This window comes from Lutjanus erythropterus, chromosome 4, assembly GCF_056507025.1.
Source record: "Lutjanus erythropterus isolate fLutEry1 chromosome 4, fLutEry1.hap2, whole genome shotgun sequence".
NCBI classification, from domain to species: domain Eukaryota; kingdom Metazoa; phylum Chordata; class Actinopteri; order Lutjaniformes; family Lutjanidae; genus Lutjanus; species Lutjanus erythropterus.
Genome location: NC_139320.1, coordinates 27,032,580 through 27,060,277, shown reverse-complemented (window position 1 = coordinate 27,060,277; position 27,698 = coordinate 27,032,580). Strand labels below are relative to the sequence as shown.

The 27,698-nt window shown below is 38.1% G+C and overlaps 1 protein-coding gene across 1 annotated transcript; it reads right to left on the bottom strand.

The window, feature by feature from the left end:
* Nucleotides 1-1,222: 1,222 nt before the first annotated feature.
* Nucleotides 1,223-25,532, bottom strand: st14a (ST14 transmembrane serine protease matriptase a). The gene is made up of 19 exons (XM_084717445.1): nt 25,087-25,532; nt 20,377-20,536; nt 18,300-18,430; nt 18,128-18,198; nt 16,774-16,940; nt 16,581-16,616; nt 13,826-14,060; nt 10,666-10,808; nt 10,456-10,559; nt 9,647-9,759; nt 9,427-9,563; nt 8,416-8,520; nt 8,203-8,310; nt 7,986-8,102; nt 6,610-6,732; nt 6,258-6,441; nt 3,941-4,212; nt 2,342-2,478; nt 1,223-1,621 (listed from the first exon to the last, which is right to left on the bottom strand). Exons 1-19 carry the CDS (start codon nt 25,126-25,128, stop codon nt 1,463-1,465), a joined length of 2,544 nt encoding a protein of 847 aa, XP_084573571.1. The 5' UTR covers nt 25,129-25,532; the 3' UTR covers nt 1,223-1,462.
* Nucleotides 25,533-27,698: the final 2,166 nt, after the last annotated feature.

The following is a 27,698-nucleotide window of genomic DNA, read 5'->3' as shown; positions in this document are numbered from 1 at the left end:
AAAATGATTTTATGTAAAACTATCAAATACTTTCTATACTGCCATCTTACCATTTAACAACAACAACAATAAGAAAATTCTTTGTAATTTAGTCTATTTATTTATAGACTAGTAAATTAATTTGAAAACAAATTTATGAATGTCTTACTATTGTCTTGCTACTATTTTCCATAGAAAACATCTCTGGTAGGAAAAAATATTTGTCATCATCATCTGTGGGTAGAAACAGGAGTGTCAGTATGAAGCAACACAAAGTGACTCACACTGTCACCTTAAATGCTCTGCTGTGGAAATGGAAGAATTTGGCCTGAACATGTTTTGTCTTGCAAGCAGATGACACAAACACACACACAGAAATTTTACCTCTCATATTTTACACGTATGACATGTTCTACACAAGACATTCAAGGAGACAATGGAAACATTTGTGAAGCAAAAAATGAAAACAGCTCAAAATATAATTTTGATATGGAGCAGAATGTGCACAGCTTCCTGATAATTTTTCTATTCTGCGTAACAATGTCCATGACAGACACAGTGTCAGTCTGTCTCCAGTCTGTGGTTCTGAGAACTGTTTGACTGAAGAGGAGAACTGTGATGGAATTATTGCACAGTGAAGAAATGACAGTCATGAAGCAAAGTCATCAAAAATCATAGATGAAATGCAAGAAAACAGAAAGGCAAAGAATTGGAGATGATATTAGCAGTATTTTATTTAAAAACGTCTGATATAAAACACATTTTACACAGATTTGAGACTAATTAAACTGGAGGGACTGTAGTCATATTGTGCTGAAGAGAAGAGAGATCACATATCAAACATGGAAGATTAAATTCAAATAAAATCTACTGCTGTACTCTGTTGGATAGAACTCGAATTCACATCTGTTAAAATTAAACGCCATCGATGAAGACAAGGACGACACTTTCAAACTTTTAAAGGGATTTCTGCTGGACTAAAAATCAGTAATAAAATGTGTAAAATACCAAGCCATAGGAGGTAGGATGGAACGAGCTTGTTGCCATTTTGTTTTTAATTTATAAAATTTACAACAAAGACAACAAGGAAGAGTTGTGGGAAATTCTTATGATGGCTGCCAATAAAACAACAGAGTACGAGGATTCATGTGTAACAATCAGCCTAAAATCTATTTCATATCATGTCATAACATTGTTCTCCATTAAAACAACACGCTAAAACATCAACAACAGAAAAAAAACACACAAAAATAAAATGTTTATTTACATTAAAAATATTTCATCAACCCCACCCTCATAAAATCACAGTGGACAGAAAATATTTGCAATTGCTCTTCAAGCAAACAGTGCATTTTCCACTGCAGCTGCGACTGCGAGTCAAGTCGACGACATCAGCTGAAGTCAGAGTCAAGAATCCGTCCAGTGGAACTCGTCACCAGTCTGTGTTCATATCTTTGGCCTCGTTTGACCTTTTCTTAGTCGTCTAAACTCCTGTCTTCTCTTTGATCCAGCCTCTGAATTTGGTGACTGTCGTGTAGATGCCAGGTTTGTTCCTGCGGGCGCAGCCGTCTCCCCAGCTGACCACTCCTGCCAGGAAGGTACGACTGCCGGACGGACTGGACAGAGGACCGCCAGAGTCCCCCTAACAGAGACAAGGACACGTGTTAGCATGGAGCAGTGGCTCTCAAACTTTGTTGACCCACTTCAGAAGCTGAAAAAAGTTCATGCCCCATTATATTTTTAATTAATCATTAATAATGACAGGGGAAGCAACTAATAAAAAAAGATGAATTTCAGTGAAATAAAGGTCATCATGAGAGCATCAGCAAACTCATTTATTTTCTCGTCTCTCTGTCTCTATTATCACTGCAGTATGATTGCATGCAGTTAAATTTCTAGCTTGTCAACTGATAAAATCTTTTTACCCCTTTGTAAAACTTTCTGTGTGAAAGCTGGTCTTCAGAAAAAAAGAGAAGGAATTAAAAAAAAATCAGGGCAGCACAGAGTTCAAGGTAGAGCTTCAACTAACAATCATTTTCATTTTAATCAGTTTTCATCGTTCAACCACTGAATCGTTTGGTGGCAAAAAAAAAAAACTGAAAAATGCTCATCACAATTTTCAAGAACCCAAAGTGACATCGTCAAACTGCTTCTGCTTCTGAAACCCAAAGACTCTTCAGTCACTGTCATGAATGACAATGAAAAGTAGGAAATCCTCACATTTAACAAACTGGAACCAGCAAATGTTTGACAATGCTTGAAAAATAACAAACAAATCGATTATCAAAATAGTTGGCAACACATTTTCTTTCTGTCGACTAACTGATGAATAAACTAATCGAGTTCGAGGGTCTTTTATTACCTGACAAGCATCGACTCCTCCGCTCAGCACTCCAGCACACAACATCCGAGACGTGATCTGCCCGCCCATCAGTTTGTTACATGTGCTGTGGTTGATGATTCGGACCTGAGCCTTTTGGAGCACTTTGGCAGCAAATCCTGACAAACAAAGAGTCATGAAGGAGAACAGCATTATGTTCATGTTTAGGTCTAAATGTCACGTCATCAGTCGGTAAGCTTCCAGTAACGGCCTCCATCAAAGAAAAGTTAATGCTTCTACCGGCAGATCCACAGTAAAGTTGCACCATCTACACTGACAACTACATGTCATCAATCTGCAGGCAAACAGGGAGCTAATACACCCAAAATATTTGAACAAATCATGACAATTCAGTATTTAACAAAACATCACTAAACAAAACAACAAAATCAACTCTGAAAAACATATCATCACTTGTAAAACATCAGCAACATTTAAAATCACAATAAATTATAATATTCATCAGAATTAGATATAAGTCTACGAGAGTGTACCAGAGCTGTTGTAGGAAAAAATAAATAAAATCACATCATTGCTTGCCTGGGACCAGTAAAATGCCACATCAGGCTTGTAAATCTGGCAGCTCACTCGCCTGACTGGGCAGGTGGTAAAAAAAAAGAATTCAACTATTTTGATGATTAATTTATCATTAAAGTAATATTTTATGCAAAAATAAAAATGTAATAAAAATTTGCTCAAATATAGAGATTTACAGCTTTTCTTTGAGAAACTGAGACATTTTACTCTACTTTCTGAGATTTTTTTGCAGCTCCGGTTTAAACATGATCATTAACTTCAGTCTTTGTTGTTATTTTATAACCACTAATAAATAAATCAATTTGTATAGGGGCAAGTAAAAATTGACTCTGGGCAAGTAGATTTCTGATTTTTGCCCGACTAGGCAGGTGAAAAAAGACAAGACTCAGATTTTCAAGATTAAAGTTGAGAAAAAACTGGTACAGAAGGATACAATAAGACAGATCATCATATTGATCTTTAAACTTCCTTATTGATCAATTTGACTGCAAAGTGGAAGTTTGCTGTCTGCTGTAGTGACTATTTGAGTTTTTTTCTCATAAATCTGTACGTTTTTTCTCTTAAATTTACCACTTTAATCTCATAGTGTAGCCAAGATTTTTTCATGTAAATTTACCAATTCAGTCTGAAAGATTAAAGAGGTTTTTCTCTGAATATTAACCCCCTCCTCGAACTTTTCATGGCCGTAAAACGCTGTCGTACAGTTCTGCAAAGTAAAACCTACAAATATTAATAATCTAATAATGAATAATTTGATGATTTTCTTTTTCTTCAGGAGTTAGAATTTGAATGATTCCATCTGACCTCCAGGGGATGCAATTGCATTTCTTGTAAATTAAGGGAGGACTATGACAATACCTACCAGCACTATTACTGCCAGATCAAAACGATCAATTGATTGATTATTGACATCCTTTCACTCGCTGGATATTTTAGAGATCCAGCTGAACTTTGTCCCTCAGGGTTTATTACAATGTTTCAGTGTTAGTGGCTCTAAATATTGACCAAAATGAGAAACACAGCGTTTGTAGTTCATTGACTCACCTCCCTCTCGAGTGGCTCCCCACCCGGTGATGTACACAGTGTTACCCACTGGAAAGACGTGCTGCGGCGCGGGCAGGCAGATGGGTCTGATGTAGTCGCTGTAGGTGACGGGAGTGTCCAGCTCCATCAGGGCGATGTCGTTGTCGAAGGTGTACGAGTTGTAGTTGGGGTGGGATATGACCTGCTTCAGGTTCCTCTTCACCACGTGAGGTCCGATCTTCTGCTGGACGTGGAGGCCGAGGTACGCTTCCCACGTGCCAGGCTGCGACAGTCTGGAGGACAAAACAGATCGCAAAGTTCATTCTTAGTTCTAATATTTTATCCAATAGGAAAAATGTAAAAACTTGGGGTAGTTCAGACTTTTCCTCTGTGATATTTGGTGATATTTCAAAGACAAATGGTCACATCATTAATTTGATTATTCTGTCAGGGAAAAGATTTATTTTCAAAGCTGCTGGTGAGGATTCCTTGAACAATCAAATCAATTATTTTACAATATTTATTTAATGTCAATTTATTGGATTTATAGGAAAGATATATTGCAAAAAGAAATGACGACTTTAAAAAGCACAGAGGGAATAAAGGGAACGTTTATTGAAGTTGAAAGCTGGTAAGAACCTCAAGGGTAAAATTTAAGTTTAAGTTCATTCTCAAACTCTGATAAACATTAACAGATGCATCATGAAGATGAAAAACCTGAGCTTGTTTACTGGTTAACGAACAGTGACTGTATCCAAAATAAAGTGAAAGTTTAAAAGCATCTATTTAAAGTTATTTACCAGCAATAATTATTGTTCTGAATAGACAAACCTGTTAATTAATTTCAGAAGCAAATACTGTATAATGTAGAATATGTTCTGTACAAAGACCACAAAGATCAAAGTGTTATTTATGGCCGCTCTAAATTTTACTTACTGTGTTAGGAGAGAGGCGCAGTCTAAATGCATTTAAAACTCGCACTGAGGGCCTGTTAGGGCTTCATGTTAGTTAAATTATTCACGCACACACTCAAGCATCGTGTTGTCAGTGAAAACACGGAGGTGTAAGGTTTCACTTTGCATGTGACAAACTGTTTACAGTTGATTTAATGTCATCTGGGTGGTTCTGTGCTGATGATTCAAAGAATTTATTGAGGCTTTTAGCATGTTTTTAAGTTTTATCAGTTTTAATTTAAACAAAACAGTGGAGTATAACACCAAAGGTTTTGGTTGTGTTTGCGTGAGCACTTTATGTAACTGTTTCTAAGATAATTCATGGCCTTGAATGAGGATAAAATAAGCAAATTAAGCACTTTTGCAGAATTTGGAAAAATATTTGTCTAATCATGAGGCCAGGATAAAAATACATACATTGTTTCAGGCATCATAGCTGTATTTAAAAGTGGGGTTTCAAGATGAGTATAGCAGGACAATTTTCACTTGATTAACATCTGACAGTGACATTTCCTGCAATATGGACCCTTCTGTCACGATCAGTAAAGCTGCTCTTCCACTATAAAGCTCAGGTAAATTGCCCTGTTAAATATACATACAGAGTGGAGATCACTTCCAGTTCTAATACTTTCCACTTGCAGTAACTGGTCTGTTTCCTGCTGACGACTTGAGGCTGCAGCTACCTGAACACTGAAATCATGACGAGGAAAAGATTCATTTTCTCTCAGTGGAAAAACTTTGTGTTCCTCAAGCTGCCGCCTTGTGCAGTCGACTCAAACAATGAGGAAAAATCTGATCGTGACGAAGACAGAAAACCACTGCACATGCAGACAGCGCCTGTCGATGATGACCAGTCACATAATGACCCCCTGAGCCCCTTTGTGAGGGAAAAACAGAGAAACTCTTTGTTTCATTACTTTACATATCATCATACTTTTGTCTGAGTTTTTTTGCTTGCTAACTTATGACTTTATAATCTCAGGGAATATTTGAGGTTTTTCTCATACGTGTGTAAATTAGCAGTTACCAAGTGTTTCTGTAGTGGTGATACAATGAAAAAAAACAAACAAAAAAAAAACATTTAAACTTCCTGTCCTCTAAGGGGAAAATATTATCCTGAAAAAATAAAAGGTATCATATGTTGACAGTCTTCTTGTCAATTCGAATGTAATCCATGACAATAATCTTTATTTTTGCATAAGCTTTACATTTTGAATTTTACCAACAGCTGCACTGTTTTAAAGGGAGAAGAGTGAGAATCATTAGATCACCAGACATCTAAAACTCAGTGAGCTGCAAACAGATCTCACTCCAGTTTTCACCCCAGAGTTGAGAGAGCTGTGAGCATCACATCAAGCAGAAAAGATCTCATATAAAGCTGTTACCTTGTCCTGCCGTCGTCTTGCACGCAGTGGGCAGCAGTGACCAGCCAGCGTGGGCTGATGATGGACGCTCCACACACGTGACCATGGTTTTTGACTTGGAGGCTGACCTGCCAGGGAAACTCCCCGTCCTCGGTGTCCTGACCGCCCACAATGCGGGACGTCTTGAACATGCTCCTCCCGCAGTCTGAAAAGTAAAAGAAACGATCAATCAGACTTGTTGCAGCTTGTTGTGGTGCCTGAAGTGGGTGGAAGTTCACATCTGTTTTGTCATGCAGGGTAACAATGCAGATGGAGATAATAACTAGTTTTTAAAATCGTACATGCACCCCCTCAGGTTTTGTTTGCGACATACCGCAGTTCTCCTCGTCTGACCCGTCCTCGCAGTCCTGTGTCCCGTCACACTCTGGGTTCACTTTACTGATGCATTTATTGTTTTTACATCTGTACGTGAGATCAGTGCAGCTGACAGACGAGCCTGAAGAGAGAGAGAGAAAGAGAGAGAGGTTCAAACTATGAAACACAAACCTGTAGGATTCCTACAGCGTGAAGGAAAAACTTTTCAGCATCATCAGTTATGTGTTCATTTCTTTAAACTCGTGCAAAAAGTTTAAAATGATGAGATATGTCACATTAGTCTGGGTAATTTATTTAGCTGTATCTAATGTATGCATATTTTTCGTAACTTTTTGGTTTGTTGTTCTTTATTTTTTAACTTCTGCTGCTTTTGCTAACCACGCACAGCTGTACTTAGTGATTAAAAAGTGATTCTGACCACTTGCAGGCTGAAAAACTTCACAAAAATTGCCTTTTTAAGATGTTATCACCATCATATTCACAAACAGTTGCCTGTTTACACATTGATCAGAGCACAGAACAACATTTAGAGTTGTGTTTGTGGTCACCTGATGAATCCATGTCTTATTTGAACTGTTTGAACTGCCTTTAACAACACATGACAAAAATATCAGGCTCTTTAGCTGCTAAATCCTCCACTATATTTACCAGCAAGTAGGGAACTTTTAGAATCCAGTTTTTGCTTTCGGCCGATTATCAGCTCAGATATTCACAATTTTTTCAATTATTGGAATCTTTATTTTTTAAATCTGATTGGCAATTAAATAAAGTTACTAAAAAATGCTCTTCTTTGCTCTGATGAAGCCTCCTAACTGCGTCTGTACCCTCGTTTTGTGTCAATCTGAATCTGCAGAGTAACAAACTCAACTTATCAGATAAATGTAGTGTAGTGGAGTAAAAGGTTCAATATTTGTCTCCACAATGTGGAAGTGGAGAGGAAGTATAATGTAGAACAAAACGGTTCTTCTAAATTTTGACACCCAGATTTTCATTTTACTGCAAATGTATATAAAGTGGCTCCAAATATCAGTTATCATTCTCCTTGATTAGTAATAGTTGGTAGCTGTATCAGACCTGAAAAAAATATTATCCCCACTTTGTATGTTTGCAAAGTAGAACTGCGCACATAGTGAACAGCAGGTGTGTTTTTTGCTGAATACAGAATATTGCAGGAAGGGAATGGAGTATAAAAACAGACAACAGTGAAGAAAAGGGTAAATGTGCTGTAAAAAACAAAACTGAATAGCTTAATGAGTCTGTCAGCACAGGAATCAGGTGGAGGTGGTCAATCCTGGGAGGAAATTATTCTGCTTGTTTTGAGAGAAAAATGACTGTGAAAAAATAAACAAATACTAGACATGTTTCTTTGTTTACCTCTCCCACAGTCGAGCTCATCTGACCCGTCCCCGCAGTCGTCTCTGCCGTCACAGCGATTCTTCTCAGAGACACATTTGTTGTTCGTACATGTAAACTGTCCAGAATTACATCCACCTGAGAAAACAAAAAGACACGGACGGGCGTGAGAAAACTGATCGAAGGCTTCTCAGCGCTCACGTAGAACATGTCCTCCGTCTGTGCCGACAGGTCTCACCGCAGTCCATCTCGTCCGTGCGGTCTCCGCAGTCGTCGACGCCGTCACACTTCCAGAACATGGGCTTACACAATCCGTTCTTACAGGTGATGTCCTTTGCATTGCACTCTGGAGGGAAACCACAGTTAGACTTATTTTGTGTGCTAACGATCTGGAAAGTAATTATAAAAAGTTTGTTAAAATCAACAGTGCGAGTAAATTCTGAGTACTCACTGCAGTTTAATTCATCACTCATGTCTCCACAGTCGTTCCAGCCGTCGCATCTGAGGTTTGTCTTGATGCAGCGCTGGTTTCTGCACTGGAACTGCTTTGGACAAGCTGCAGATGACACGGTCAACATGAGATACACTTTCTTCTTTATTATTATTTATTTATTTTATTTTTTTGAGGTGGGATTCTATGAGGTTCTTGTCTAAAGTTAGTGTATTACTGACAGTAGATGGCAGTTGGCATGTGAGGAAGTCAAGAACTCTACTGCTGTGTACAGGGTCTGCAGCAAAATGTATTTTAGCCACCTAAAAAAGTGTACACTATATTTAGAATATTTTCACCGCTTTACTTTGCCATCAGATGGCCTTTTCCAACTGAAAATTGTCATTACACAAGCTAAATATGTCTCTCTCTAAACCAACCAAACTCCATAGGCAAAATGAGGAATTTTACCTCACAGAACACAGGAGTTGCTGGTCTACAGCTGCCTCGATACGTTAGCTTGTTTGTGTTATTGTGTGACTTCTGTGAATCCTAACTCTCCTTTTAAAACACCAAAGTCACACAATAACACAAAAAAGTTGACAGACTGAGGCAGCGGAAGATCAGCAACTCCTGTGTTTGTTGAGATAAAATTACCGATTTTTCCTATGGAGGTTGGTTGGTTTGGAGAGAGCCATATTTGGCTTTTATAACAGCAGTTTCCAGTCAGAAAAGGGTGTGTGATGGCAAAGTAAAGCGGTGAAAAAAAAAACTAAATATAGTGTACACTTAAACTGAGATTGTTTTTCTAAGTGGACCTTTTTAAAATGGCTAAAATATATTTTGCTGCAGACTTTGTCCACAGCAGTTTGTCGCTTAGCTTCTGCGATGACATTCCTCTCTGCTTCCCCAAACTGAGAGTTTGAGAATCAACCATAGCTAATACACTGACTATTACCTCATACAACCCCACATCAAATAATCTGAACTGTCAAGATATAATCACCATGTGGGAGAAAGTGGGTCACTTACGGTCTTTGAAATCGATGGCCTCAAACACAGCATCAAAACCTCGGTCCACGTAGGAGGAATCAGAGACGAACACCACGCTCATTGTGTTTTTGGTGCTCGTTTCTGTCACTGTTCCCTCAGGCTGTTCTCCGCAATATCTGAGGATGAGACGCACAAGCAGTGACATGTCTGCTCTGTTACATAATTCCTTTGTGTTCAAAATACACAAGCATAAACTTACTTCTTTCCGTTGACCTCCACGTAGTCTTTGTGACAGTCCTTGCTGTTTTCCTGCCCGGGCTCAGACAAGAGGAACTTTTTGAACGTCACCTTCACCACCTTACCAGCAGGGACCTTAATGATCGACAGAGAAGAGTTAAAACTAAATGATGAGTGAGGAAGAGGAGCGAAACAGAGCAGAAACCAGTGTCAAACATGTCATATGGCTGTGTAATATGTCAGTTAATTAAAAATCAGTTTAAGTGTAAACTATATTTAGAATATATTAATAGCTTTACCTTGGTGTCAGACAGCCTTTTCCTATGTGAAACTGCAGTTATATGAGCCAAGTATCGCTCTCTCCAAACGAACCAAACCCCATAAGCAAAATCAGTAATTTTACTTTGCAGAAAACGGGAGTTGTTGGTCTACCGCTGCCACAATTGGTTAGGTTGTTTGTGTTATTATGTGACTGTGGTGAATCTGAACTAACCCTTTACAACACCAAAGTCAAACAATAACACAAACTAACCAATCGAGGCATTTTGCATATGGAGTTTGGTTGGAGGCAATATCTGGCTAAAGTAACAAAGGTTTCCCAAAGATGAAGCTGTGAAAATATTCTAAATATAGCGTGCACTTCAACTGATATTTTTTTTTTAAGTGCTAAAATATGTTTTGCTGCTGACCCTGTCCACAACAGCGCATTGCTTAGTCTCCCAGACCTGTAATCCTGTTGTTTCTTCAAACTGGGAACATGCTGACCGCTAAGCGCTCATGCAGCCCTACTTCAATAAATCCGAACTGTTCCTTTAAGTGCAGACTTCTCACCTGGATTGTCCACTGACATGAAATTTTTGGAGGATAGTAATTTGGGAAGTTGGGGGAGGAGAAGTTTCCTTTTTCACCCGACAGCTGGTCCCCGCATTTCAAACCTGTTAAAATTACGTTGGTGTTAGAATTTGGACAAATATTAAACATTTATGATGCAGCTCAAGACCAAGCGGCTCAAGTGAGATTTAACTGAGTGTTAGACCTTACTTTTACTTCCACGTGGGATCTGTGAGACTTGTGCTCTAAAACCGGGGAAGTTCAGCTTATCGTTTGTGGCCATCGTCACCAGCATGACGTTACCAGAAGACACGAAGGTCAACGGTTCACTTGGAGAGTAGTAGCCACACATCCTGTAGAAAAAAAAACCAGACAGATATTTCCTACATGCACTGTTCACTGTTGTGATGGTTATAACCAGACCGGTTCTGTTTAAATTGCATATTCATTGTGATCAATTATTGGGAGGGTAATTATCTTGAATTAATTCAAGAACAATATATTTTTATTGGATCAAACACTGAGGTTTTTTTCCTGCTAGTAAAGACTTTGGTTCAAACAAAGTACATCATAAAGTATTCTTACAAAGCTGGTTCCTTTGACGTGACTTGAGTTTCATCATCAATTAAAAGTCCAGCGTGCAGGATTTAGAGGTGTCAAGCTGTGAGACTGCAAAGTGCAAACACCAAGCGTGCAGGAGATCCTATGGTGACTGCAAAACTGATGTAAACATGAAAGGCTGTATGCGTTCTAATAACCGTTACATGGATCTTACAATGGCTAGACAGAGACCACGGCGGCAGGATGAGAACGAGGCGTCTTGTACAATAATGTTTTGGGCTTATTACTGTGGGATCACAGTCACACACTTTTTAATCTGACAAAGAACACGAAGTCGGATACAAGAACAGCAGCTTTAGCAGCTTTTGATCTGTTAATCTGGGGAAATACCCAAGCTAACACGCATGGTTACAAAATACTTCATCTTTACATGGCTTTTACAGATCAATTAAACGATCACCCGCTCAACAGATTTCACAGTCAGCAGATGGATTTATTAATAGTTTAACTTTTGAAAATCAGGCTAAAATCCTGCAGTTGGTTCTTTTGGTTCAAAGACCACAAATGATCCACACAGAGCCCTCTGAGACGACACCACCCTTTTCAAGTCGTCTCTGTCATGTTGTTTTTTGCGCCGCAGGGTGAGTCTCAAAAATTAAAAATGGACATTCAGCCTGTTAAGACCTAGATTCTCAAACTGTGGTCTGTGCATCACTGGTGGTTTGCAAGCTATTATCAGAAATATTTGTTTGAAGTAAATTGATTTAAACAAATGCAATACTATCAAAATACTACAAAATATCAAATAAAAATACACAAAACATGAGCTCACTGAAATTTAATTTAAAGTTTAGTCTTTACAAAGTTTTTGTTTCAGTATCAACCTGCTATGAAGTAATGATCATGCACGCAGCGTTTACATAAGTCATCCATGATCGCTGGTAGTTAGGAGCTAAACTGTGAGCACGGCACGGTAAAAAGAGAGACTGAACATGAAAATTGCAGATCAGGAGTTGACTAAATAGAGAAATAGAGTGTAAACCAAGCACAAGTGCTCCTGGGTTCTAGCTACATGCACCTGCCAGCACCAAACGGCATAAAACAGTGAGGTGGTGCCGGGAGAGTTTAATATTTTCTGAGGTGGTACGCAGCATAAAAACTCTGAGAAATGAGATAAGATGGATCCCTTCAGACAACTTAAAGAGAGTTCTGCTGAGCTAATGTTTAGACCTGCACAAAGTAGCTAGCAAGCTAACGTTAGCGTCCAGGAAAATGTTTATGTGTTGCTTGGCAACAGTTCAGTCTCAGCCCAGATGCAGAACTATTTGTGTTGGTGATACTGTGCTGATATTCAGTACAACAGCACTCCCTCTTGTGTGAGACTGATTTAATGAAAACTAACAGTTACTTTCAGTGGATTAATTGGTCGACTATTTCTCAATTAATAGTTGTTTGTTATAAAATGTCAAAAAAAATGGTGAAAAATGTCAATCAGTGTTTCTCAAAGCCAAAGATAATGTCCTCAAATGTGTTATTTTACTCAGAACTGTAGTGGCATATTTTCTCATCATGATGTTCATCCAGTATTGCTACAGTTGTAGTGCTGTACTTGGCATCATTATCATCATCCTGATCTTGTTGATACTATTGGTACTTTCCCAGGACCTGTTTACACCACAAGTCAGCAGTCAGGCCAGCTGCCCTTTTCTTTTCTGAAAAAACATGTGATTAAACCACACGAAGCTAAGGGAAGTAGCATTTTGCTGGAATATGAATTACGCCAAGGCCGAATAATAAGAACACCTGCTACACGGGTATGTTTGGAAGTGAGCAGAAATGTTAAAGGAGGGAAGAGGCTCCCAGGAGAATGTTTTGAGTCCCTTTCTTCAGTCTAATCCCGGGTTTGACTCATGCTTGTTGATTTTTCTACACCAGAGGGATCAATAAACTTTGTATGGCAGAACTTTCTGCTCCTCCAGTGAGTCTTCCTGATTTTTCCTGATTCTTCCTTTAATGATGGTCTGAACTTTTAACATAAGAGTGCTAACTGTGTTTCTTTAATAAGATTGATAAAGTGTTGTGGCACTAAGCCCAGACCTCACCGGCCTATCTTCTGAGGACTTTTTGCCACGACAGAACCCAAAGATATTCAGTTTATTGTCAGAGAGAATTAAAAAAAAAAAAAATCTTATAATTTAAGAGGCTGAAATCAGAGAATTTTGATTTATTTTCTTTAAAAAAAAATGAGTCAAATTGATTAATCAATTGCCAAAATAGTAGGGGATTCATTTAATAATTGATTAATCATCACAGCTTGAAAAAAACTTTCATCTTTCTTCTATCTTCTATGACCCTGCTGAGAAAAATGTATCATGTAGTGTCAGTTTGGGACACTTACACAATATATCACTGAGGCATTTTATCTGTCCTGTGTAAGAATGACAACAATGATGTTATCATGATTTTATCACGCACACATGGAGGCTCTTCCCTCAGACGTCCTGGTTGTTTTCTGACTGCTTGCCGTTTTTTCCAGTTAGGAGAGACTAATCACATTCTCCAATTTTCAGCTGCACTGGTCACAGATTTAGACTAAACTGCCATTTCGTAAGTGCTTTTAACCAAGACAACTGTCCATCAGAAGCACAGCGTCCGACCAGCAGAGGGCCTTACACACAAGATAAAGTCCCCTCTATTCAAATCTAAAAGCATGCACAACACGCCGCTGTGTGAAAACATGAGTGCAGAAGGCTGATGAGTTATTTATCTGCCTGAAGCTGTATTTATATGAGACAAAAGCCAGACTCACTCTTCCATAACTCGATTCTCGATGGCCACCAGGGAGTCGTAGATTTTGACAAAGTCGTTCTTGCAGTCCTCCTCCAGATTGAGCGTATCAAAGTTCAGCTTGATGACGTAGCCTGGGTCCGCTCTCAGCCGCCACTGGAGGAAGGTGTTGGGGGAATAAGGGCGGTCGGGGAAGCCCGGGGACTGGATCTGTCCTATGTGATTGGTCCTTGTATGTTCTGAAAAACTGAAAAATTCTGAGGCAGAAACAATGACTTTTAGTTTGACTGTTTTACACGTTCAGTTTTAAATCAGTGTCACAGGACTGCAGCAGCCTGAAGCAAATTCAATTACCATGTGTTGACAAACTGATACCCCTGCGTTAATATTTACTATGCAAATGCACAGAATACATAATAGCACGCAACTGTGACCGCCGTCTAAACAACATTTTCTGGAAATGATGAAACGCTGGACTAAATCTAAACAAGTTACAATAATGCTTTTGCTGAATAAAGAGCAGGAAGGTTTGCATGAATTTCATGTGCTGTTTCAGTCTTGTACAATCTTCTTGAGTCTTGCATTTCTAATTTAAATTTATTTAAACTCTTTTGGGGAAAAAAGAACAAATAGCATGGACAAATATGAGCAGACTCCCATGTTCAACATGACAATCTGAATGTTACAGGGCTGTACCGAACAGTCTGAAACTTTCAGAAATTTCGTTGTAACGCTGGCATTTGACTTCTAAATCAACATTCGAGTGCTGCACAATTTTATTTTTTTGCGTGTGTCTAATCTTTTCTGCCCATAAAGCCCTCCAACAGCGAGTCTGCATCAATGCAGGCTCACAAGCCACACGTCTCTCAGGTGCAGCACCTCTTTTGTCTCTCGGATGGAGGAAACACCACCAATGTTAGTTCTGTGCAGTGTGGTTATTGATTTATCATCATATCATTCAGTTTAAACTTGGTATCTCTGCACAGTTGCAGATAAAGATTAAGCTACTTTATGTCAGACATAAGACACAAAAAAGAAACGAATGAAAAGGAAAAAAATGCTATAGTTTGCTAGTTCTCTACCACATTTTGCTGTAATTTATGGTCAAGCTATGGCCCAGTTTGAATCTGGCGCCTACACTCTTCCCCCTACACACTCCCACTCTGTTTGCACGTTCCCGCGGTGGGTCCGCCACATTGAGTGTCGTCCTAAACCGGTTAGCCTGAAGGAGGAGTGGGTTATAAAGCCCTCCGACAGCAAGTTTTTTTGTCCACAAAGAAGCAATGGAGTGACTTTTTTTTTTATCCATTTAATTGATCATTTTTCCTTTTACAAGCTCACTATACCATGGATGTAATGAGTGTCTCCTGTCATTGCCACTTACATATTTGCCAGTGCTGTTTATAAGATTATAGATTTAATCTTTATTTAATTTAAATATCCATCATGATGATTGTTCCTGTTTCCCTCTGAAAGGCGAGGGGTCCTGCAGCCTGTTGATGCAGTTACACCTTCCCCTTTATTTAAGTGACCCTCACACAGAGTTTCAGTCATGGGAGTGTGTAGTGCCTGGACTGGAATTAGGCCCAAATCTGTCCTCTCCTCTGTGTGTTTGACTGCGGACGGGGCTCAGCTCCTACACACACCCACACGCAGAGCGGACAGCAGAGCAGAGAGGTAGAAAAGTGATATTTCCACCTACTTTGTCCGCAGTTTTTGTTTTACACAACCACACCATGCTTGTTAAACTAATAGGGAAGTGTTAGAAATTGTCAAGCTATTGAACCTCACTATATGAAGACAAGGCCTTTCCTCCCTTAAGCCAATGAATCAGGATTTAGTTTGTGACTGTTTTTAGCATTTTTTTTTTTTTGGCTGGGGACTAGGGCTGCACAATTAATTGAAATTGTATCGAAATATCAATGCCTTTCTGCAATTTTCAATTTTGTTTTAAATGAATGAATGTTGTGAGGCAGAGATGTCCAGTCCTACAAATCAGATTCTTACTTAAACTTAAAAAACATCTTTATTTGTTACAGATTCCTGCAAAAAAAGCTTAAAAAAAGCACCATAGTCATTATTTTACCATGTTTTTCAATCAAAATAAGAATGATGTAAAAATCATCAGTACCTCTAATATTGCAAATCATATCTCAACTGCAATACCAGTCAAAATAATCTCTAGATATTTTTTCAGCCCTACTGATGACATTCAAAGCTTTATGTGAAAACTTAAATAGAAGCCTCAAATGTAAAGCGAGCAGAAATTTGCAACAGCTGTGACCTGTTCTTGTGATGTGCACGCATTCACACAACGCACTCACAAACTTTAATCTGCTGTCCCGTGGCTCACGACCAACATTTTTACTAAATCTTGTGCAAGTCTGTGAATCCATTTGGATGTTATGCGTCAGTTTGTGATAGGCCACTCCCACTACCCCGCCCCCTTTTAGCCGACTGGCATGAAGACGAACACCCACCATTCGGTACAGCCCTAGAATACTATTGCCTGAAGAACATATGTTGCTATAATTCTGTATTCTTGCTGGGTAGAAAGATAAGCTGCAAACAAAAAGCTATTTGCTGTCGCCCAACTTAAGTCACAGTGACATCAGACAATAATCAATAATGGTCTCAGCGATGGTAACTTGCTCCAAACCCCCTGAACTACCTAAGACATGATTTTTGAGGATTCTTGTTTTGGTTTTTATGTATATAGAAGAGTTGTCAAAGATAACTCTTGTAGAATAAATGATAGAAGCGGGCTGTGAACTTACCGCTGAATGATGTTGAGAACAAGCGGGTATCGAGTGCTGCGAGAAGAAACACAAAAACAAAGCAAAAAGACGTGACTAACATGTGGATATTGACAGCAAAACAGAAAAACAACCAGACAGAACTCAACAATTGATTCTACAACAAGCCAAGCAAAACAACGTGACGGAACCGAGTCAGGTGCTTCGTCTCTACCTGAGGACACCACGTCTTCAAGGACCAGGAAGTTGCCGGGTCTGTACAGGGTACGCTGCTCTTTGTCCACCAGCTTGTCCATTGAAGACATGGCCTTGTCGACAGCTGCCTCCTGGCCCGCAGGGACACTGAACTCAGACAAGTAGTAGGCAATAACGCTGCCCTCGCTAGGAGACATGAATCAAACAGCACAGACATGGAGCAAAGTGAAAAACAAAATGTCAGCGTGCAGAAAAAGGTCAGACAGATTCATCAGGCTCTTATTGTTGGTCTTAAAAACTTCAAATTGGTCAAAGAGGTCAGCATTATAATAGCACGTAACACTTTATAATACCCATCATTACTGATTGCTAAATTCATAATTAAACTCTAGTTGGTAATTATATCACTGTTACAGGGAGAGTTCACCCAAAAATGAATGTTCGATCATTGTGTGCTCACCCTCATGCTGATTGAAGGTCATGTTTGGTTTCTTAGTTCACAAAACTCTGCTGGAGTTTAACAGGAAAACAGTGTTGCAGAATGAGGGTGAGTGAACTGAATGACTGAATTTTCATTTTTAGATGAACTATCCCTTTAAAAAACACAGAAATGAAAATTTAATTAGTTTATTCTATTTTAATTTTAGTGTGTTTATTCTAAGAACATGTTCATAAATATAAACTGTATCATAACTGAGGTGAGACGCTCAGCTTGTAAACTGTCTATAAACATCATTTGGATGAATTATAAAGTTGCACCAGATGATCATAATACTTTACATACTTAGGTACATAACTTGTCTACATCTTACATTATATACATAAACTTAGATTATTTATTTTAACACAAAGCATGATATTTTCTTAAGTAGTTTATATGCCTTTATTTTGAAAAGTCTACCTGGACACTGAAAACGTATTTTTAACTCGACTGTAGAGCCCTGCATGTAAAAAAAACAGTGTCATATTTTGAATGGACACTGACCAACCTGTTGCATTTGATTAGTTGGGAGTGTGAACATGTTGTCTATAATCATGATCTGGATGCTTTTTGTAAAGTTGCAACTGATGACTATAAATGTTTGCAAATGGTTGATAAATACAGTTTGTTGCAGCTATAAAAATGATTTGAAAGACCATTTGCAACTGTACAATTGCTTTAATAAATGTCTGTTATAACAGTAAAATACCAATAAACTAAACTTTAATCAACTATATCAATTTACCATTTATTATTGATGGTTATTATAACGTGTTACTGGAGCCTGAGGAACAGGAATCTCAGTGTCAACAACTGCTTCTCTGGAATTGTTGTGCATGTGACAAATAAAGAACTTGACAAACGCCTCAGTGCTTCAACTTCACCGTCTTACCTGAAAGCCTGAACTGTGGAACCGACGTAGTATTTGGCCAACTGTGGACTTTTGGAATAGATGAGTTTAAGCTGAAAGAGACGAGAGGACCAGAGCATGAACGAAGACCAGAAATAAACCGACACGCATGAATTTTAGGGCGGCGGTGCGGAGGCCTGAGCTGCGGTCTTACCTGTGAGGTCACCTGCTTCGCCAGCGCCTTGAACTCGGAGCTGTTGGAGTTCTCGTACGCGTCTTCGAACACCTGGTTGGTGATCCGCATGGAGCCGCTGAACATCTTCTTGACCCGCACATCTTTACGGACTGCAGGATCACACAGATAAAAACTGAATATACACACCGACATTTTATCTGCTTCTGTTTTCTGTGTTTAGTGTTGTGGATTTTTGTCTGATTTTTTGGTTTCTCACAATGTTTTTTCCCTTCTATGTTGTCAGTTGTGAAGTTTTAAGCCACTCAGGTGGAGTTGATTCAACTGATGAAGCTTTCATCTCTTTGTCTATGTTTCAATCATCTGCATGAGCAATAATCACACAAAATAAAAGTGCACCAGGCTTTAACTTGCCTATGAACATTTCACGGTTTACCAAAACTCGTATGCTTGCGTGTTATTTATCAGAGGAGACTAAAAGAGGACAGCAGATGTACGGTTTCTCTTTCTTTTGATCAGTATCTTTTACCTCCACCAAAAAATTCAGTTTTTAACAAGATCTCTCAAAACCAACAGATTTCAACGAGATACAAAAGAAAGTCAAGAAAAACAAGAAACAGGTCTTTTAATCTGGAGACAGAAAGTTTGGAAAAAAGGCTTGTTTGAACTATTTTCTCATCAGCTACTACACAAGCTTGAATAAAAAAGCTATTTGGCAAAGTATATTGATGCACATTTGATCATCAGATGCTGATTAAAGAAAAAAAATCAACATTTTCTTTAAAAGCAATAAATTTAGAAGACTGAGAAATTGGTGGAGGTGTGCGCTCTCTATGTCCTCTGCAAAGGACACACGGACACAGACACTGGCAGCTGTCAGTCTGTATAAACTGTTAAAGTTTGTTGTATTCTTCTTGGTTAGTTTGCAATTATGAACACTGTTCATCTACGTCAGTTCACTTTTTCTGCCACAGTGACAGTTGTTCCGCCTGACTTTAAAGGGTAGTTTGGGTTTGTTTTGAAGTGGAGTTGTATGAGTTGTTCATCCAGAGTTGGTGTTTTACCTACAGTAGATGAAGGTCGGCATGACCCCAGTTTGGAGAAGCAGCAGTGTGACTGTTATTGTACATAAAGCTCCTCGGTTACTTTTTAAAGTTTTTTCTCTCCTGCTTTCTTTATTTATGTCTCTTGTATTTCTGAGGTAGGTAGGAAGGTAAAGGAAGAATTTCATTGCACAGGGAAACTTGCTTTTATGTATCAGCGTCGCTGTACCTTATAATTAAAATAATTTCACTGCTTTGTCTTGACATCAAACAGCCTTTTCCAGCGGTGAAGCCAAACATCGCTCTCTCTTCTTCAACCAGACTCCTTTAGCAAAATCTGTAATTTTACCTCACAGATCACCAGAGTTGCTGGTCTGCCTCAATCTGTTAGTTTGTTTGTGTTATTGTGCGGCTTTGGTGAATCCAAACTACACTTTTAAAACAGAAGTTACACAATAACTTAAACAAACAGATCGAGGCAGCAGTAGACCAGCAGCTAACTTGTTCTACCAGGTAAAATCACTGATTTTATCAGTGGAGTTTGGTGGTTTTGGAGAGAGTGATACTTTACTTATATAGCGACGGATTCTCGTTAGAAAAAACTCTCTGACGGCAAAGTAAAGTGGTGAAAGTATTCTAAATATAGTGCACACTTAAACTGCTGACCCTGTCCACAGCAGTACACCTGTTCACCTTCCTACACCTGTACTCCTGCTGCTTCTCCAATCTGAGGACGTGTCCACCGCCACCTGCTGCAGCACTACTAATACACTAACTATAGGTAAGTACGTCACCCAACCCCAATTCAAACAATACAAACTATCCCTTTAATAACATGTTTTGCAAGTTTTGCTGTGCTTGATTATTTGTCTCATGTTGACTAAGCACACAGTGTATTTCAACACGCCACTTGCCAAACTGCTTTACTACATTATCCATCTTTTGTAGCAACACTTGTCAGTTCAGGTGATCGAGTTACTTCAAAGTTAAGTCCTCTTTCACTGTTTGTGAATGTGTCCTATTAATCTAACGAACATAAAGGAAGTTGTTCTTACAGTGGAAATGCCAGACCAGCAGTCCAGTCATCAGCGCAACAACGGCGGCAAAGATCACCACGCCGATCACAGCCCCGATCTTCCCCGGACCCTTCTTCTTCTCGAGCTTTTTGTTATCTGATGCTGGCAGGAACTGGACAGAAGTGTCCCAGTCTTTGTCCTAGAAGACAGACAGACAGACAGGCTATATTTAGCTAACAGAAACCTCTAAATAATAAGTCCCACCCCTTTTTGAATATACTCCAAAAATAGTTGAGCAAGCTTAGTACCTGGCAAATTTGTAAAAACAACTTTGGCACCAAGATCAAAATCGCATACTTTTTCTTTTCACTTCAAATTTCGGGCGTCTCATGTACGACCAAGAGGACAAAAGTTCAAGACACTGTATTATGCCGATATGTGTCCCAAATGTACGCACAGTGCAACAGCAGCCTTTGTACTTTGTGTCCAGACCACAACCATAAACATCTATTTGAATTAGAACATTTTCAAAACAATATATTTATAATTATTGTTAAGTTATCATTGTTGGTGTGGATTTGCTTTAAAATAAGAGGAAAAAATACACAATCTGGAACAGCAAAACTCTAGCTAACAACCTACTTAGCTACTCAAGTAGATTAGCTAGTTAGGTAGCTAGCATTTTGCTACAGAGCAGATCAAATTTTCTGGTTTCTTTAATTCTCTAGGACAGTAAACAGAATATTCTCAGGCTGTGGACAAAACAGGACATTTGAGGACGTCGACTTGGGAAAAACTGATTTTTTTCATTGTTCTCTGACTCAATCAACACATTAACCAACAATGAAAATAATTGTTAGTTGCAGCCCCATTCAGGTAAAACTCAAACTCTTTCATAAAAATACGCTCATCTAATCAACATTTATCAGGATAAAACAAACTGACTGTGTGTGTAAACTGAACAGAGAACTCGTTTCTTTGGGGTGTATCTCAGTCCGGTCCACAACGATTAATCACTTCATCGATTATTAAATTAACTGGACACTATTTTTATAATCAATTAATCATTCTGAGTCATTTGTAGTTAAAAAAAAAAATATCCAAGTTCTCTGATTCAAGTGTCTCAAATGTGAATATTTTTCTGGTTTCTTTACTCCTTTAGGACAATAAACAAAACAAGACATCTGAGGACGTCTCCTTGAGCTTTGGAATTTTTTTTTTTATCATTTTCTGACATCTTATGGATCAAACAACTAACTGATTTATTGAGAAAACAACCAAAAGACTAATAGAAAACAAAAATAATCCCTCCAACAATGTTCCTCTACTGACACTGCTGATTTTGACAGAGTAGAAGTTTGTGTCTTTTCTCTACCAGAGTAAAGGTGATGATCAACTGAAGATAAGTGACGGCAGCAGTCAGCAGGCAGGTACTTGTGTATTTCAGGAATGTCTGTGGTGAGAATTAGGGTCTCAACTGTGCGACTATGTCCTGAAATCATGTCAAAACGATTTCCTTTGACTAACAGCTTTTCAGCGTCAAGAAATCTGAACAAACTGTCATTCAGAACTCCCCCCAGAAAGCACAGTTTCAGTGTGTGGCTCTGTTAATGAATTGAAGGGTACTTGATGCATGAGTCACAGCTCTGTGGTTTCCTTTAAGAGGAGAGACAGAGAGGAGGGGGGAGGGAGTACAAAGGTTTCACCATGTAAAATCCTGTCAAACCTGCTGGGAGTTAAAAAAACAAAAACCTCCACAGATCTGAAGTGGAACACAAGTTTCTATCAGCGCTCGCTGTACTGTAGTAAAGTATGATTAAAAGGCTCCTGATGAACTGGAAACTTAACTAATTCAGGTGCTCACTGGAAGCTCATCTGCAGAACTGTGACCCCATCAATGATTTTATGAACCGGTGCAACACTTTCTTATCGCTTAATAAACCTGACAGCCACGACGAGAATGAATAACTCTGCACCTGCAAGTGCCCGGCAACAACTCAAGCATTAAAACGTAGAGCCTTGACAGAAAGGTTTTTTTTTGAAGAGCAGGTTTTGCATGTGTCGTAATTAAATTCTCATTTTAAAAGCTCCCTGCAAAAACTGAGAAACAGACATCAGCTCTTATTTTACTATGTATGGCTCTATTTAAACCAAATATTACATGCATCACGCATTCACTGCCTGAGGTGTTCTTTTAAAAAGCTACATAATAAAAAGGAAATCCATATTAAATTATATGAAATAACATGCCATGATCTTCCCATCTCCTTATAAAGACGATGTTTAAAGAACACCTCAGGCAGTGAAACGCCTGATGCCTGTAATATTTGATTAATAAACAAAACATGTCAGAATCTCCATATCATTAGAAACAAAAAGAAGCTTTCCTGCCTGCAAACCAGCTTCAAAATAACCACAACAACTCTTCAAATGAACCAGAAGTGTAAATATTAACTCTTCATGAAGCCTGGAATTTAAGTGTAAATCTAACTTGTAAACGTTTTCTCAGTGTCCTTATATAATTTCATCATCGTCATTTGTTCTACACACAAAACTCTGAAAAATCCAAATGGTATTCCTTTGCGTTTAACTCTTACAGCTCATAAAAACATGCACCCCGGAGGACGAATCCTCTGAGAATAAAGGGCATTTTTCTCACCGTGTCCTGTGTTTATCGCCACTCTGTGATGCTGTGCAGAATCCAGAATGGATGACAGCGTGCAGAGGAGAAGGACTCGAGTGAACAAGTCACAACAGAGCAGAGGAACCTGGAGGAATTTAGGCGTAAGCCCACGATGGCTGCCTGCTCTCTGAGGACCTTTACTGATGAAGCCTCCCAAAATGTTTTTGTGCAAAACATCTGAGAGGTATAACATTTTAAAATCCCTCTTTGAAAAGATTTTATCCACTCTTGTGATTTGGTTTAAGGTTGAAGGGTGTCAGAGCGTCCTCTGTCGTGTACTGCAGGTGGGAAGATGTCTCAATACGTTTTTTTATTGTGCTAATTTCTTTGGAAATGAGGAGAGAAGCTAGGCGTGTGCAGCCGCTTACAGGTGTGTTTGCAGCAGGACGTCTCAAAAACATGTTAACATTTGTCGCAAAGTTATTTGCTCTTTGACATTCTCTCATGAATCTAAAAAAGACACTTGTGGCCTTTTTTTAAAAGACACTGGAATGGAGCTGCAACGATTAGTTGATTAAATGATTAGTTGTCAACTATTATGCGTTTCTTTTTCTTGTGATTTTATTATTGTTATTGCCGACACCAGGACCCGAGTTCCTCATTTTGCTCTGTCATGTTTAACATGTTTTGGAATGACAATAAAACTTCCTTATCTCCTTATTGTTATTATTATTAATTGCCAACTTCTTAATAAAAATGTTAAAATGCTCTGATTTCAGTGTCTTGTTCCTTTAATCTTCTTTGACAGTAAACTGAATATCTTTGCGTTGCCGACATCGCAATATTTTTCACAATTTTCTGACATTTTATGGACCAAACAACTAATAAATTACTCAAGAAATTATTGATAGACTCGTCAATAATGAAAATAACCAGCAGTTGCAGCAGATTTGTCAGCTGTTTTCCCGTTTGATCATTTAGATATTTGGTCCATAAATATGTCGATCAAAAAATGTTTTGATTTGTCCACAACCAGAACAAGTTCAGTTTACTGTCAAAGAGAAGTAAAGAAACCAGAAAATATTTATATTTAACAAGCTGGAATCTGAGAATTTTGTTTATTTTTAATTAAAAATTACTCAGACCGATTAATCAATTTATATAGTTGACAACAAATGTATTAATGATTGCAGCTCTAGACTTCAGATTTTCTTGTATCAAAAGAATAAATTTGTGGATTGTGTAGCCTCAGAGGAGGTATTTGCTCTTTGGATGCTCTCATGAATGTAAAGACACTTGTGGGTCTTTTAAAAAATAAAATAATGGAATAAAGAGTTAACGAGTTACATTAAAGTGCTGGCACAGCCTCTGATCAGAACAAAACAAGCCTGGCAGAGAAATGAAAGCAGGTTTTCTTGTTAGTGCTGGACTTTCTTTATCAGGTCGTCAACATGTTTGCCTGTAAGAAAACCAGTGTGTTGGTGATAAGAGAGTCTGAGACTGTTGAAGTTAAAGTGAATTGTTGTGTACAATAATATCCTTTCAAGTGTTGTATGCATGTGTGGAATGAAAACACGAGTGACCTACATCTGCTTCATGTCTGACAGGTTTGCTTTGGGTATATTTATTTACCTATAGACTTCACTTATGTAATCATTTTTAATTTGTCTCTGAGCTCCAAACTGACCCACAAATAGTGAAATCAGTGAGTGTCATCAGATATAAAGTTGTAACGATTACTAACACGCTATTAAATTAATCATCAACTATTTCAATAATCAATTAATCGTTTGGAGTCATTTACTTAAATATCAGGCTTTCAAATGTGAATATTTTCTAGTTTCTTTACTCATCTGTGACAGTAAACTGAATACAATCAGGTTGTGGACACAATAAAGACATCTGAGCACACTTTAAGAAACTGGTCGACATTTTTCACCCTGTTCTTATGTTTTAAAACTTATCGATTACTTTAAAAAATTATCAACAAATTAACCTATAATGGAAATAATGGTTAGTTGCAGGCCTATTCTGTTAAGACAAACCTATTTTTAGAAAAACACAATAATATAATCAACATTTATCAGGATAAAATAATCAAATTGAACAGAGAACTAGTTTCTTACCGACTTTGGGGTGTATCTCAGTCCACTGTCCATGTAATCCATCAGGGTTCAATGCCTGAACTAGTCACCTTAAAATAAAAAATAAAATAAACACCTGAACTACTTCTTCTCCCCCAAACTTCTCTTCTTCTTCTTCTTTAGTTCTTTGACTTGTTAGCAGTTTTTGAAGCTTCTCACAGGAGGTTTGTCGAGGTGAACCTGCCTGCAGGCCTGCTGCTGCTGCTGCTGCTGCTGCTGCTTCTCGCCAAGAGGTTGACTCTTCTTGTGTTTGTCGTTAAAATTCAACCTGCGCGCAGAAGAATCTGTAAGAAACAGGTAACAACGAAAAAAAATAAAGTCTTGAGGAGTTTCCAAAACTTAGTCTCCTCTCCCGGTCGAGAATTTGACCCGTCTGTGTGACTCCGGCGGAGGGAAACGATCTGAAACAGACTGAGAAAAAAAAAAAACTTTTTCCGGGAGCTCCAGTTTCTACGGGCGTGTCTCCACCCTATACACCTGTGGACACTTCCTGTTTACCTGCTACAGGTGAGGACACCTTTTAAATGCTCTTTAATGGAAAACTAATACAAAACAACTAACATAAATTAAACGCTCTATTAACTCTATTATAACATTGATAATTATAGGTGTTTATCATGTGTTTTAATGTTTTTAAAAACTATATTTATCTCTTAAACTAAATTTCAAGGAGTGCAGATGAATTAAAATACAACAAACTTTATTTATTTATATTTTTTAATTATATAAACATCTTAAATTTGTGAAATATTGATGTAGTGATGATTTCATGCAGCCTATTTTTGGTATCAGTCACGTGATCTGATCTGGGCTTCACTTCCGTGTTTGTGCAACGTCCTGACTCACCTGTGCTGAGTCACCTGCGTGATGAGCAGCAGGTTTCTGTTTGAGTAAACGGTACGTGTTGTGTCCTCCACAAACGGAAAATCCCTCCAATCTGTGAGGATGAATTGAATCAATATTTCCGATTTGTAAACAATTTTAGAGACGGTGTTAATCCGCTGAACTCGGGCGGATTGATACAACCAGACAGAACTATTTACTCTGTACTAAACACAAAACAACCAAGGACCAACCCTAAAAAACAAACAAACTTGAATTTAAGAGTTTAATGAAAAGAAAACAAACATTAATTATAATTTAATCCAAACATATACACACTTCTGTAGAGCTGATAAATGGTTAATTTAATCTAGGGCTGAACCATTCTGGAAAAATATGTAATTGTGATTATTTTGACTGATACTGCAGTTGCGTAAATGATCATTTTTACATCATTATTCTTGTTTTGATTGAAAATCATGACTATTACATCATTTCTTGAAGGAATCTGTACCAAATGAAGAATTTTTAGAATTAGAATTTGATTTGTAGGACAGAACATGTCTGCCTCACGACATTCATTTATTTAAATGTTTTTTGAAACACATTTAGCCTCCTGCAATTTGAAAATTTCAGAAAGCAACGTTGTAATTTCGATAAAATTTCAATTAATTCTGTAGCCCTAATCCCATCGACTGCAGAACCCATAGGTCACTTTTTGTCATATGTCACAGGTGCTTCATTCTATGTTTTTTTTCCTGGCTTTGTCAGTTTGTTCCCAATTACTACATATCATTGTTTTCTGCAAGTGTTTTAAAAAATAAAATGTAAAAATACCAAGTACACTGGTATTTTTATGATTCAATATATTGTGATACTGTCAACACGGTGATATATTATTATAGATTGTATTTTAGAAGAAACTAACAGTATAAAGAACACACCATATCTGCATAAAATCTGAGTTTAAAAAAGTTTACACTTTTATGAAATCATAACAGTGAGGATTAATAACATCCACATAAATTATTTTGGAAAAAATCTAATTGCAATTATTTTGATTTATATTGCAATGTCAGGAAATGATAATTATACCCATCATTATACTCATTTTCATCTGTAGCAAACAAAGATATTTTCTTAAAGGTAGTATCAGTAGGATTTATCTGTTTTTCCATCATGACAGTCAACAATATAAATGTTTCTTCTCACTATACAAGAATGTCAGTGTTTGGCTGAATGCTGTCATGTATCCCACTGAGCTTTAGATTCTGATTTCAATAGTTGGTAAAAGTTCACTGATAAAGGTCAGTGATGTACAATACTGCAGTACACAGACCACCTGTGTAGAAGTAAATTTATTTTTGCAGCATACAGGGGTGTAGTGGTAAATGCAGAGGTGGATAAACTGCAGTTTACACTTTTCCCCCTCACTGATTGATGCAGTTGATCTGAATACAGATAAATAAACTCTCAGCCTCATTTCAAACTCTGTCACCTTGCAGCTCATTTACCATCACAAACGTTACATGTCACAGATATTTATGGAACAAACATGTACATCTGATAGATTTTGATTTTTCTGAATGGATCATTTTGCATGTGACGGCTCGGGCGATGAAAGGATCTTTAGAAGTTTCACTGAGAATCAACTCATCAGTTTTGATCAGCGAGCCATATGGTGAGTGTTTATGGTGCCAAGTTGTCGACGATTGTATTTACTCTTTTGAACACATGATAAAACGTGCAAATGCTTGAATGAATGAGAAATT

Coding starts and splice junctions, on each gene's coding strand:
- st14a (XM_084717445.1), bottom strand. CDS start 25,128: ATGGATTACATGGACAGTGGACTGAGATACACCCCAAAGTCG. Junction 14,061..16,580: donor GTTCTCAACATCATTCAGCG/GTAAGTTCACAG, acceptor TTTCTGCCTCAG/AATTTTTCAGTTTTTCAGAA. Junction 6,442..6,609: donor GTCAGACGAGGAGAACTGCG/GTATGTCGCAAA, acceptor TTTACTTTTCAG/ACTGCGGGAGGAGCATGTTC.